The 13398-nt window shown below is 35.6% G+C and overlaps 1 protein-coding gene across 4 annotated transcripts in view; it reads left to right on the top strand.

Moving 5' to 3' along the window:
• SYNJ1 (synaptojanin 1) overlaps positions 1-13398 on the top strand; it is a 62786-nt gene that overhangs the window by 25277 nt on the left and 24111 nt on the right. For all 4 annotated transcript variants that reach the window (XM_080612159.1, XM_080612157.1, XM_080612158.1 and 1 more), the window contains 7 exons: positions 126-278; positions 3392-3557; positions 9320-9511; positions 9649-9733; positions 10959-11099; positions 11490-11682; positions 12991-13149. In XM_080612159.1, coding sequence (XP_080468285.1) covers positions 126-278; positions 3392-3557; positions 9320-9511; positions 9649-9733; positions 10959-11099; positions 11490-11682; positions 12991-13149 — 1089 coding nt within the window. The remainder of the gene's footprint in view (positions 1-125; positions 279-3391; positions 3558-9319; positions 9512-9648; positions 9734-10958; positions 11100-11489; positions 11683-12990; positions 13150-13398) is intronic.

The raw sequence follows: 13398 nt of genomic DNA, 5'->3' as shown, positions 1-13398 counted from the left end.
TTTACTCAGAATGATACTTATAAACCGAAGATTTTTTTGTGCACATATGCTGAAAAAACGATGGATCTTTTAATAAATGCATTTAAACATTTTTCTTTTGCAAATGTTGTCTTCAACTGTTGCAGATGCTAACAAAACAGCTGGAGGTGTTGGGATTAGCTGAGAAGCCTCAGTTGGTTACTCGTTTTCAGGAAGTTTTCCGATCCATGTGGTCTGTGAATGGTGATTCTGTCAGTAAAATTTATGCTGGAACTGGAGCCCTTGAAGGGAAAGCTAAGGTAATGTACATTTAATAGAAACTTCAGCAGTATTCCTTATGGGTTTTTACAGATTTTGTAATTAATATAGCAATTATGAGGTTTTCTTTTTTTAAATGTGCCTTTGTTGTAATCCTAAAAAACCCCAACCAACTAAACAACAACAAAAAAATAACATAAAGAGGTCGGTTATGTTGATAACCAGATCTTGTTTCAGTACATCCTTTCTCAATCATGCCCATGCCTCCCAGATAACAGCGTTGTTGCAGGAAAGGATGAGGCTCAAAGCTTTCATTTCTTTAGATCATAGTTCAGAAAAATGTATATTCAAGTCAGCTTTAGTTTCTTTGAATATTTTCATTTTTCTCTCTGTACCTCTGCCTCCTAATGTTTCAGTTTCATTCACTGTGTCACTGTATTTCCTGGACATTGTTGTTCATACTTTTTAGTGTTCATTAACAGTGTTAAAATTACTCAGTTGCAGCCGGGTTTTTTGTTTGCATGTTCCTCCAGCTGTTTCTTTTTAGTTTTGCAATCAGTGAAAAAAAACCCTAAATTCTGTTTGTGCCTTGCTTTCTAATGCTGTGGTAACAATTCCATACTACATGACAGTGTAATGCTCTGTTTCTCTTCAACTTATTTGGGCTTTTTTGATGCCCGAGTTGTTCACATTTTCTAATTATTTTCTTTTTCTTCTAACAATGTTGGTTTTTTTGTTTCCATAAATCTCTCTCTTATTAGGTGATACATGTCAAGACAAATGTTGAACCATAGTAATTATTGCCCTTAGTTCCTTCAAGAATTTCTTTTCATACTGTTCCTTTATTCAAGAATGGGCTGCTTCTCATTCTGTATTGTATACTGTGTACTCATAGCTGACTGTTTTGTTTTTCCATCACTTGTTCATTCAAACCATATCAGGGTCCTTCTTTGCACATGTACAAGGCATTGCAGTAAGCTACATAAAAAGAAGTAAAATAGAATTGTTGTTTATTCTACCCTTAATGGATGCATACAAGACTTTTTCGTTTGGGAATTGCTTTTATTTTAGTGTAGAGTGGAATTTGGTTAAAGGTGTTTAGTTTTATTTTCTTACAAAAATGTCTCCCAGACTGTCAGGAAAACTACAGTAGGTATTTTATGGGGTATCTCCCCTTCTCCTGACTTTCTCATTCAACCTTACTTGTTTCTTTTCCTAAATTAATAATTTTCTGACATTCATTTGGCCATTTAAATTTTTTACTTTGTAAAATGCATTTACTGTATTTATGCCTCCATTTTAATGTCTGAAACACAGAGTACATTTACTCTGCTGTCTTTGTAATAACACAGGATCCCTGCTCTGGTACAACTGTTAATGAGTATTACATCTCACAAATAAGGCACAGTGTCTCTGATGGAAGTCCATCTATTCAAAGAGGGTCTTTACTACTTGCAAAACCATACAATATTTGCCATTATTTCAGTAAAACCTGACCAGGTCACTACTGAGTATCTTCTTGAGTACTCTGAAAATATATAACAACAGATAGTTTTTCTAAGTTGTTAGTTGTATTCTCATTTCTCAAATGAAAAGTTTGATGGTTGAAGTTCTTTTCTTGCTCTTCAGTCTGATTCTTTGAAGTCCAAGAGTCCTTAGAAGTAAAAAACCCCAGAAATTTAGGATAGGAGAAAAAAAATATTTTAACCTTAAATGTGTTGATATGCATTTCTATACTGAAAAACAGTCCCTTTTAAAGTATTATAATACTTGTAACATCTAACTCCTTACCTACTCTTTTTTTTTTTTTGCTTTCTCTGGGTTCGTTTCAATTAATTGCTGATATGTGAATGGTGAGTGTGGTTTTTTTGATCGTGCCATAAGTTATAGATTGTCTGACAGAAAGGGAGCACCATCCTATTAAAATGCTATTGCAACAGTATGCTCCCTAACACCTCATCCACATTGTCTTCCAAAAATCATGGTGTAAATTCACTACTACTTACCCCTGACAAAAGAGTAGTTTCTGTCTTGTTGCCTAGTGCTATTAATAGAACTAAATGATGGGTTCGTTTTGTAGTTTTCTTAAGCTTTTGTCTTTTTTTTTTTTAATGCATTTAAGAGACCTTCATGAACAATGCAAGCTGTAAACTTGAAGGGGTTTTTTTTATACCATGCAGCATCCCTGATGGATTACAGTTTATGTTTCATATACATGCAATAGCATGTGTTTAAATAACACCTCACAGGCAAAATACACTTGCATTCATAAAATGCAATGACCCGTGTAATCAAGAATACGTCTTTGTGCCTGTCATTGTCTGTGCTGTGTACACAGGTTAATACTGCTGGGTTTTGAATCGAGTGTGAGACTGCTTGACATGTTGATTGCATTATCCTCCAGGTGTCTGACCCGCAGGGAATATCTGTAGTAGTAGTGCATCTGTTGGAGATTCTTATTTAGCTCAGGTAGTTGAACGCTTCCTTTGGAGCACTCACTGTTCATGGCACTTGTGTGCAGTCTGTGCAACGACAGTGTCTTCGTATATATGTAAGCTATAGATTAGTGTATATGTTGCTTCTGGGATACTGCATGAGACTTGCATGATTTTTAAAAAGTTAAGGGGTCTTAATAAGTTGAAGCTATCTCTTTTTTTTTTAAACATCGATATTTCAGAATGTGAGTTCTGAACTAATATGTTCATATGTATATACATACATACATATATATTCATGTATCATCACATTTAGACTCAAGTGCTTGTTCATCTCTCACTATTTCGGGAAAAGCCCAAAATCCCGTATCATGGTCTATATATGGCACTATATCAATTTGATTTTTGAAGACCAAGGGTTTAGGGGGAAAAATGTTATTCCCCTCCCTGCAGTGTTTTGTTTACTTCAGATAATTCAAACTGGAATAATCTGGTTGTTAGATATGCCTTGAAGGTATTACTGTATGGTTTAGCATTTGGATGGGGAAAGAAAAAGCACAATGTAGTACAGTAGGCTCAGAAGACTTTAACATGTAAATAAGGAAATTGCCTTATTATAAAATCATTAATGCAGTTTACAAATATGTTACTGAATATTGCCGATGTTATTGTGAGCGGTGTCCAATATAAAATATCTTATACGTGTTCCTTCCTAACAGGCTGGAAAGCTGAAGGATGGTGCTCGTTCTGTGACCAGAACGATTCAAAATAACTTTTTTGATAGCTCCAAGCAGGAGGCCATTGATGTTTTGTTATTGGGAAATACCCTAAATAGTGATTTAGCAGATAAAGCACGGGCTCTCTTAACCACCAGCAGTTTACGCGGTATGTGTCTTTCAGGATTTTAATCTGTCTGATAACTATTTGGTGTAAGAAAGCTATATGGAGTCTGTTTTCAAAGCAATATTGGAAAGTGTAAATGCTATTTTATGTTCTGTTGGCTTACTAAAAGATGAAAGTTACCTCTGCTTTACTAATATTACCAAACTAACATGCTGCAGTAATTTCTTTACTGTTTATATTTTGATGATGTCTGGTGGTGTTACGGGTAAATATTTGTGGAGTGTATTTGTCAGAACTTTACTGTAGATGCACGATAGATATATTCTGTTCAGTTCTTCAAATCCATTTATAGCAAATGTTAATTGTGGCAGTTACATGCTGAATTTGGGAAAGAAAATCCTAATTTATTAAAATATTATGGGGGGTTTATTGTTTGCTAGATGTCTTCCTTAATTTGATCCGTCATGTCAGTGAAGAAGTTCTCATCATGGTATTAAACTAGATAGAGCGTATTTATTTTTTTCTCAAGCTTATCTTCATTGTGGTTTCTAAGATACTGAGGAACAAAAAGGGGTTTGGGGAATGAAAGAAACTTAAGATAACAGGAGCTATAAGAAAATTCCTGATGAATGGTTTTCCATCACAAAATGGGGCTTTTGTGTGAGAACGGGTGAACCATAAAAGCTTGTCAGTCTGTGTGTGAATTTCCACATCAAAATCAGAAAGATTTCAATAAGAAAGTCTGCTCAGACAGAGTAGCCATGTGGCACTTGGGGCTCTGGTGTCAGGAAGATGGTTCACCTCATCAGAACAGGGAGCTGAACCACAGCATCCTGTAGTCTACACAGTCCCCAGGACTACAGTCATGTTCCATCCTTCTGCAGGTGTAATGGGCAGGGAAATAGAGGGTTGTGTTTAGAATACTCTTATGGGATAGTAAAAAATAGATGAGCTAGTTCTTGGGAAAAGAAGGAACTTAAATTTGAGTCTTCTTTTTAAGATGCCAGGTGAGAGTGTCCTGAATCGTGGCTTATTGCCAATTTTAGGGATTAATAACATTCTTACGTTTTCTTCCCCCCCCCCCCCCCCCCCTTTATTCTGGGCACTTTTCAACCTAGAATGAGAAAAATGTGTCAAAGCTTCAGTGTAAATCTGTGGCACAAGAAAAAAATTCTTGCCCATTTTAACTCTTCAGATTGTGGGTATTTTTATATTTTCGATGTGAAACCTGAAAGATTCCTTTCTTCTCATTCCTTTACCACAAGTTTTTGTGTTATTGTAACTTTTCCTATATCTGAATGTGTTAAATTAGCCTTACCTCAAAATTAGTTGAAAGTCATTTTCATTTCTTCTCATTTTCTCTGTGAATGCAAGCTATCTTTTCATTATTTGCAGCTTCTGTCAGCTGAGGAACATTAATCCCTTTTCACTGAACATACTGTCTTTGCATTGTCTGCTGGGTGGTGAATTAACTAGAGAAATACTTTATCATATGTAAATCCATTATTAATAAAGCAAGAAAAGACAATTTGTTAATACTGTTGTACAACTTTTTAGATTTTGCAGCATAAAAGATGTGCTTTAACTGATGCAAATGGTTATGTGTAATAAATTGTATATTACAGCATGTCTCTCACATGTTACTAGAAAAATTTAAAAAACAATTACTTACTTGACTAATTTTTTTCTTGTTTCCTTCTTACTGCATCCATAGTTTCAGAGCAATCATTACAATCAGGTATAGTAAACTAAGTTGTAAATATCTGAGCAGCTATTGTTCTTCTTGTGCCTATTTACATAATACTTGGTTGTGGGCTCAATTTTCCTGGTAGTGTTTGGATCTGGCACTCCTGTGCCCTCAAATCCCTTACTCCAAGAAAAGTTCTTTAATACAAAGAAAGTGAAAATGTATGAAAATAAGAGATGAAAAATATTAGAAAAAGAGGCAACCAATTCTTTGGGGTTTATTTTTAAAAATGGTTTATTCTAGCTGTAGAGGAATTTGCTTTTTTATCTGATTTGGGAGCTCGTGTATTTTTGTGTTGTCTACATGTTTTGTTTAGAGTAAGAGCTAAAAATTCTTCAGTGCAATTTGTAACATCTTATTTGCCATTAAAAGGTTCTACCAGCTTGTGTTCTTGCATGAGACAGAATTGGTTTTGTAGTATCTCCCAGCCAAGGTTAGAATTGCACTGGAATGATCTGAAATAGTATGCTGACACTTGTGTTCTGTGGAGCAAAAGTACCGTCAAAACCATTGAGATAACAGTTACCTCTGCACATGACACAAAGTGAGAGTATAAGAGCATCTATTTGGGTAAAACTCTTGGTGAAGAGAAGGCCTGAAGTGGCAAGTTTATAGTTAACTTCTGATTTTCTACTTTGAGAATGTAGGGATGAGCCAGTTAGAGGAAAATAGCATGAAAGATCTCTTCAGTTTAAGAAGCTGCTGAAAGCTCTTAGTTATTGTCATTGTAAGTTAGCAACATAAGCAGCATAACGCATTCAGACTTAATTTTCAAAATTTTAAAATTCTTACTGGAAATGCTCCTTTTTGTTGTAACTTAAGCTCTTTACATGAAGCTGCTTTATTTGGGAAGATACGACATATGCATATTCCATGTTGTTTTTAAGGGAGAGCTGCAAGTACTTGTCAGGTGTGCAACACGTCATTGTCTCTTTGTTCCCAGAAATTATTATTTAAAATATTATATTCCTAATGCTCGAATGTTCAGAGTTTATGTTGAGAAAATTTAAACATCCATGTCTGAGCTATATTGCCTTAATAGGGTTCATTGTGCTGCCTCTTGGAAGTAGGTTCATTGAAACCAGATCCGATGCTTAGTTTCTGGGTGGCAGGGAAAAAAAGTATGTTCTTAATACCTGGGAAGATAAAGGGAGAGAAGGAGGAAAATAAACAAGGAAGCTGTTAAAAATTGTTCAGACCAGTCTCCCATTTTAAGAGAATAGCAAAGTTTTGCAGAGTATCCCCTGAACCTGTGTGCTTGAGTAGTAGCTGCTGGCCCTGGGTACTGAAGAGGATCCTTGGAAGAAACCGTGAGGATTTGTCATTGGCTAGATTGTTGTTCAAATACATCTCAAATGTTTAAAGCTTCTCCCCCTCACATACCTCCCGTTAGAAAACCACTTCAAACAATCTGTATTTTTGAGCTTTAAATGTTTTTTTTTCCCTTTACAGCTTTGCATTTTCTATCAGCAATTTACTGTATCTACTTAACTCTTACTGGGTACTTAAATAATGAAATCTGAGCCACAGCACCCGAAATTAACTGATTTGTTGGCACTTTGTCAGTTTTAAAAGCCATTTGTTGGAAAAAACAGTCACATTGTCATTTATGGTGTTACCATCTAGACTGTATCAGCCTAGCTTATAACTCACAAAGAGTCATACATGTCAACATTTTTTTCAGTTCCTGATCTGACATTTCACTGTGAGTTCCATCTGGATACAAATTGCATATCTTGAAATATACCTACAGTAATTTGGATGTTGTAGTGAAATTGCATAGAATATCCCACCAAGAATTTAAAATCAATATTCCCTTTGCAGAACTGATTTCCAAATGTCTGCCTTTCTAGTATGAGAAATAGTATTTTTTCTGCAAAAAAACAGAAAATATAATTGATTGGATTTTAAACATTGTAAAGTGAGATACGATTTTGTTGACAAGATAAATAGCTAGGAATGTGTAGGAAAATAATGTATGTGGGAGGCTCAGGAGCTCTGAAAAACAGTGGGCTTACTCAGTATTTTGGAAAACATGAAAATTTGGGGTTTTTTTATTATTCTGATTTAGAAAAAGAGTCATTCTACAATTCAGAAAGCTTGTTAGTTTAAAGGTATGAATTACATGCTTGTAATAAGCATATTGTCAGTTCACTTCTGAAATCAGATCCTTATCTTGGAAAGACTTTTCACATTAGGAGTTCATGATAATGGCACAAATAGGCAATTACTCTATTTTGCAGCTTTTCTTTAAAGCTGTTTGGTAGCAAATACGAATTATTTGGAGTAACTGTTTAAAATTAAGCTGAAAATTGCTAATTTTGCAAAAGAAAAAGGATTTGGAGAGAATAAAAGACCAAACTCTGCTTTTCAAATTGCTCAGAGTACTGTGAAGGCTAATCTGTGCAGATCTTCACAGTGTCTGTGATGCTATTTTGATTCCTCAGATTCAGGTAATCCTTTGGATGATTTAGGTACTTGTGCATATTGTGGGTACATTTCTTGAATTGATTTCTCTTCAGCGGTCACCTTCTTGATCCGCAGAGGTTTTTCTGGCATTTGGTAGACTTCCTGAGTGTCACCTGCTGTGAGACAGGAGTAGACTCAGTATTTGGCTCTTACCTGAAGTGTTTAAGTATTCTGTTAGATCCTTGCTGTTTTGTTGACTTACCTGGGTTTTACCTGGGTTACAGTAAGGAAAGCATGATCCCAAGCATGATTTGCTTCTAGTACCCCAAGGAGACACCAGTGAGTTCATTGGCTTTTATATGTGATTAGCCCATATATGGATATATGGTTTGTTCAGCAGTGAAAGAGTTCACAAACAACAAATATATAATTTTATTTTATTGTTTTCCATTTGTTTCAAAACCATGAGAGCTGGAGAATCCCTGATTTTTATTTTAATTAGGTAGCCAAGATTCTGTAGCAAATTTGAAAGTGGTAAGCTTAAAAGAATAACTAAAAAGACAACAACAACTCACTAATCATCCTGTTGTGATGATTTGGGTGAAAATACTGTGCCCAGTAGCTGATCAATTTGCAAGACAGCGCACAGTGAGTGGAAGAATTTCATCTAATATTGTTTATGTGATTCTCACAGGGTCTCATAACTGTGAGATTATTCAAAATAGGTGAATTGATATCACTTAGGTAAAGTACAATGCAAACAACACTGTTTACACCTGGTGCAATTTCTTTTCCACTGAGATAAAAAAAAAAGCATAATTAAAAAAATATTCAGACCTGTTTGTTTGCATTAGAAAATATAGCTGTATGACTGTATTATGCAGCTGATTCACGAAGGGACTTTTAAAATCTCTGTAACTCTAGTGTCTGACCATTGAATAATCTTGTTTATTTGTTTCTCACAATGCCCTTTACAGATGGGTCATTACACTCTCTCCCATCTGGCAGATAGAAACAAGGCACAGAGGAAGGCTGGTGTGACAGGGAAATGAGTTTAATTGTTTTGAATCCTAGCCTACTTTCCTCACTAAAGCAGAATTCTAGGAATTCAACTGACCTAAAAATAATTCAGATTTGTGGCTTATATGATAAAACAATGTGCCTTACCTATTTTAGTAAATGTAGTATATCAGTAATTTTTACACTTCTAGAAGTGAGCATATCTGTCAGTTGGTTTTGCAATGGAGATTGAATTTCATGAATGTACTCTGTGAAAATGAGGTAGATACCTGTGTTGGCATGTATGAAAAATAGTGGTTTCCATAGAGAATCATACATAGGGTGAAAGAATGACAGATATTTATAAAACATAGAAATTATGTTTCTTTTATGTATAATTTATATATATATGTTACTTTGAGCAAATTACTGCTGACTTTCAATCAGTCAGTATCCTACCCAGACAAGTAGTATGTCTGCAAATGTACTTCCCCTTGTGAAAAGTTGCATTCATCTTGCTTTCACAGTTTAACTTCCTATATGTCTGTGCATGGATTTGTTGCCATTTTTTAAAGGAAAAGATCTCATTGCCAGGTTTCCTGGAGAAACATTCTATATAAAAATAATGTCTTTTCAAATGTTTTTGCAGCATCTGTAAAAGTGCTGAAGAGTATGTGTGAAAACTTTTATAAGTATGCAAAACCGAAAAAAATTAGAGTCTGTGTCGGGACGTGGAATGTCAATGGGGGGAAGCAGTTTCGAAGTATTGCCTTTAGAAATCAGACCCTCACTGACTGGCTTCTAGATGCACCAAAGTTAGCTGGAATTCATGAATTCCAAGGTAAGATTTGTGTTCTGACAATTTTTTCTTGAAAACTCTTGATCTTCATAATTAGATCATAAACATTAAAACAGATGTATATTGTCTTGGTTCTTAATTGTAAATTACAATTAGATTTTTTTAATATTTAAATGCAGATCGCAAAAGCAAGCCAGTAGACATATTTGCCATTGGATTTGAAGAAATGGTGGAGTTAAATGCAGGAAACATTGTGAATGCCAGGTTGGTATACAATCTGTACAGTACTGTTTAGTTGATAATCACATTTTTTGAGCAAAATGTTGTTTATTTTGTTGTTCTGTTTTGTAATGGTTGGGGTTAGTCTGGGTTAATTTTTGACTGTGTTCCAGTTCTCTCTGCCAGTTTCTGTCCCAGGATTGCAGACTTCATCTCAGCTTCCCTAGCAAAGCTGTGATCACTTAGATCATGTCTAATGTAATCTCAAGGATCCAAATAGTCAGTACTTGGCCATATTTTGAATTGACCTTCAGCAGCCCCTCAACTTTTTCCTTCATTTAATACTTTGAAGGAATTTACCTCTGAGGTTGTAGCATTCTGCGTTGTCTGTGCCTTCCTATTACTTGGAACAGCAAGTCCTGTGAAATTCTTTCCAAAACCATGTATTGTTGTTATGCCTTTATATAGTGTATTGCATCAAATTTTGGTCTGTATAAAGCAAGGCTTCCTTCTACACTGTCAGGTTTTGTTGTCATTCCATGAATTGCATGTATATCAATGAGTCTGGATTTCTCTAATCTAGTAAAGGAAATTATGAAAAAATATTTTTACCAGTGGTGAAGTCTTGATGTGTAGTCCTATTCACTTTGTCTGTTGTTTTTGTCTGCCCATTTTGCATGTTTTCTGGTGTTTATCTAGCTGTAACACGTTGGAAAAAGCATCTAAAGCCTGTAACACAGGCTTTTGTCTTGAGGACAAAGTGGCAATTTTGTCATCCCCTAATTTCACACTGTGTCTGGTTAACGCTGTCTCCAGGTCTGATATTTTTCATTTATTTCCAATACTAGCTTTGAAAACCATAGTCTGTTAGGTCTCTAAGGAAGTTTCTTCTTGATCAAAGATGTGGACATCTTGTTTTCCAATATTAACTTAGCTCTAGGCTAGGAAGTAACTCCCTATAAAAATTCTTAGGTTTTGCTCCTCTAGTCTAGCCTCAGAAACAGAGGAAAGATAGCCCTGGCTCCTAACGTTGTCTGTGGTGTTGAGAAAAGTGAGGCAGCATTTTATGAGGCTGAATTTGAAATGATGATGTCATGACAGCTTGTATCTCTGCTAGGAGGCATTTGAGCACCATTCACAGCTTGGCTTTGCCTTGCTACCTCAGGGTTTAGTTTAGGTTGTTTTATGAAGGTTATTCAATTAGCTCAACAGTTTAGATACCTGCTCACTTGATTTATTTTAAAACTGGCATTTTTCATCTCACTTCTAGCACAACCAATCAAAAGCTCTGGGCTGCTGAGCTGCAGAAGACTATATCAAGAGATTACAAGTATGTGCTGCTGGCTTCTGAGCAGTTGGTGGGCGTCTGCCTTTTTGTGTTCATCAGGCCCCAGCATGCGCCTTTTATCAGGTCAGTGAGCACACAGCTGTGCCCAAATTGGGTCACCTTCAGTTTGCTCTCTATTGCCAGCTAACGTACAAGTGTAGTAAGAAGTGTATGAGTTGTTCCATCTTCTGGGGAACTAGTTGTTTAAATTCTTTTATCGTGCTTAAATTACTTTATTCTTTTAGTTTTTAAATGCCTCATCAGTTGCCAAGAGAGCTTGAAAAACTGAAGAGTTAAATTGTTACGTCCTCAATAGCTGTTGGCATTTTGTTAGAATAGCCCAGTGGCCTTAATGCTGAAAGAACAATGTGAAAAGGTTCTCTTACCAACATAATGTCATACTCAGACATACTTAAAGCTGTTAACTTCTGTGCCATTGTATTTGGAGGTTTAATAGTTGTTTAACTCTTTTAGGGATGTTGCTGTTGACACTGTAAAGACTGGCATGGGAGGAGCCACTGGTAATAAAGGTGCAGTAGCAATTCGGATGTTGTTTCATACATCCAGTCTTTGCTTTGTCTGCAGTCATTTTGCTGCAGGGCAATCACAAGTTAAGGAGAGAAATGAAGACTTCGTAGAAATAGCTCGCAAGCTCAGTTTTCCAATGGTAAGCAACAGTGTTCAAATTCCATAATGAATAAGAAGTTAAACCCTTTGAGCTCCAGCAGTTTCATCCAAAAGCTCTATTTATTTTTACCCCTTCTCAGATTCCTGTGGAAATCAAATTTCCTTGGGTTAGAGGCCTCAGAGATAACTGGGTTCCCACAAGTTTTATTGAAATAGAGGACTACAGAAAGAATATACCTTTCCAGTGTAATGACTAATAGAGATGATGAAGCATGAATTCAGTGGCTAGCATTAGGCATCAAGGATTTAGCATAGGAGAAAGACCTGATAGATTCCTGACATGCAGTATAACTTTTGTAAGCACTGGAGTTAATCAACTATGAGAAAAAAATACATGGAAAACAGCACTATTTTCAGTACACATTCCAGTACACTCATTTCAACTTCTTTTTCACTCATTTTTGTCAAGTTGGATGGTGCAGTTCTGTACCATATTCTCATAAACGATTATCAAACACCAAGTAAAAGTAAATTGATACTTTCATCAGTGCAACAAAATTCTTTCTTGAGACTTAAAACTCTCTTAAATTTTGTAGTCAATCTGTCCTTTGTTACTTTTGATGGCACTGTGCAGGATTCTCGCATCTTATTTTACAGGGGTTTTTTTAATGTCTAAATTTGTCCCCATGGTCATGTTTCAGTTTTTCTTGAAAGTACTGTATTATTGTGGTCCCCAGAAACAGTTTCCTAAATGCTGCCATTTTAATCTGCCAGTTTATCTGCTTAGATTTACTTAAGAGCAATGCAAAAATCAAAACAAAGAAGTAAAATTTCTCGCTTTAAGCCTTAGGCTTTGTCTGAAGTAACAGAGCCCTTCTGTCTCTCCCTAGCCATAAAAATTATATGTAACTGAAAAGTCTTCAAATAATCTCAAGGTTTCAAACAGTCAGTACTGTTTTGCAGTTTGTCGGGATACTATGTCACAAGATCCCAGGGTAGTATTTTGTTCTCCTTTGTAACCTATTTGTGACATACATAGCAGTTGCCATCTGACAGCAGACTTATAAAACGGGAGTAGAAAGATGAAGAGTTTTAGAATCCAGTTCACACGACTCATGTTTCTTTAGAAATGCAAACTACATAAAAGATGTTGCTGCTTCTTTCATATTCTGTATGTGTGAATACCATACACTTGGCTATGTTGTTCTACCATATGAAACAGTAAATACTATTGTGTATTTCAGTTGTCCTCATCAGCTTGAAATGATGCATTACGTTTTACAGTTAAAAATTGAATTTCTGCATCTCTTGGATGTTTTTAACTTCATTGTGTGCTTCTGTTTGACAGGGAAGGATGCTCTTTTCTCATGATTATATCTTTTGGTGTGGTGACTTTAATTATCGAATTGATATTCCAAATGAGGAGGTTAAGGACCTAATACGACAACAGAACTGGGACTCCCTTATTGCAGGAGACCAGCTTATCAATCAGAAAAATTCTGGACAGGTATCTTAAACATATTACTTAAAAATGCTTTATTTTTCTTTTTGCATTTAGCAGTTTTCTGTGGTGCTTCTGTAAACCTGTATCCTCAGTGTTTTGCTTATCACTTTTTTCCAGGTAGTGGTATGGAAGGGTGTGACATAGCAACATTTAATAACTTATTCATAGTAACTGACCTGAAGAGCCAGTGACACCAAAAAAGGAAACTCTATCATCTATTAGAACTTTATTTTGGAGTTTACTAATTATATA

Source organism: Psittacula echo, assembly GCF_963264785.1.
Source record: "Psittacula echo genome assembly, chromosome: 3".
NCBI lineage: Eukaryota > Metazoa > Chordata > Aves > Psittaciformes > Psittacidae > Psittacula > Psittacula echo.
The sequence above is the reverse complement of the archived record's forward strand: the minus strand, read 5'-3'. Positions and strand labels throughout refer to the sequence as shown.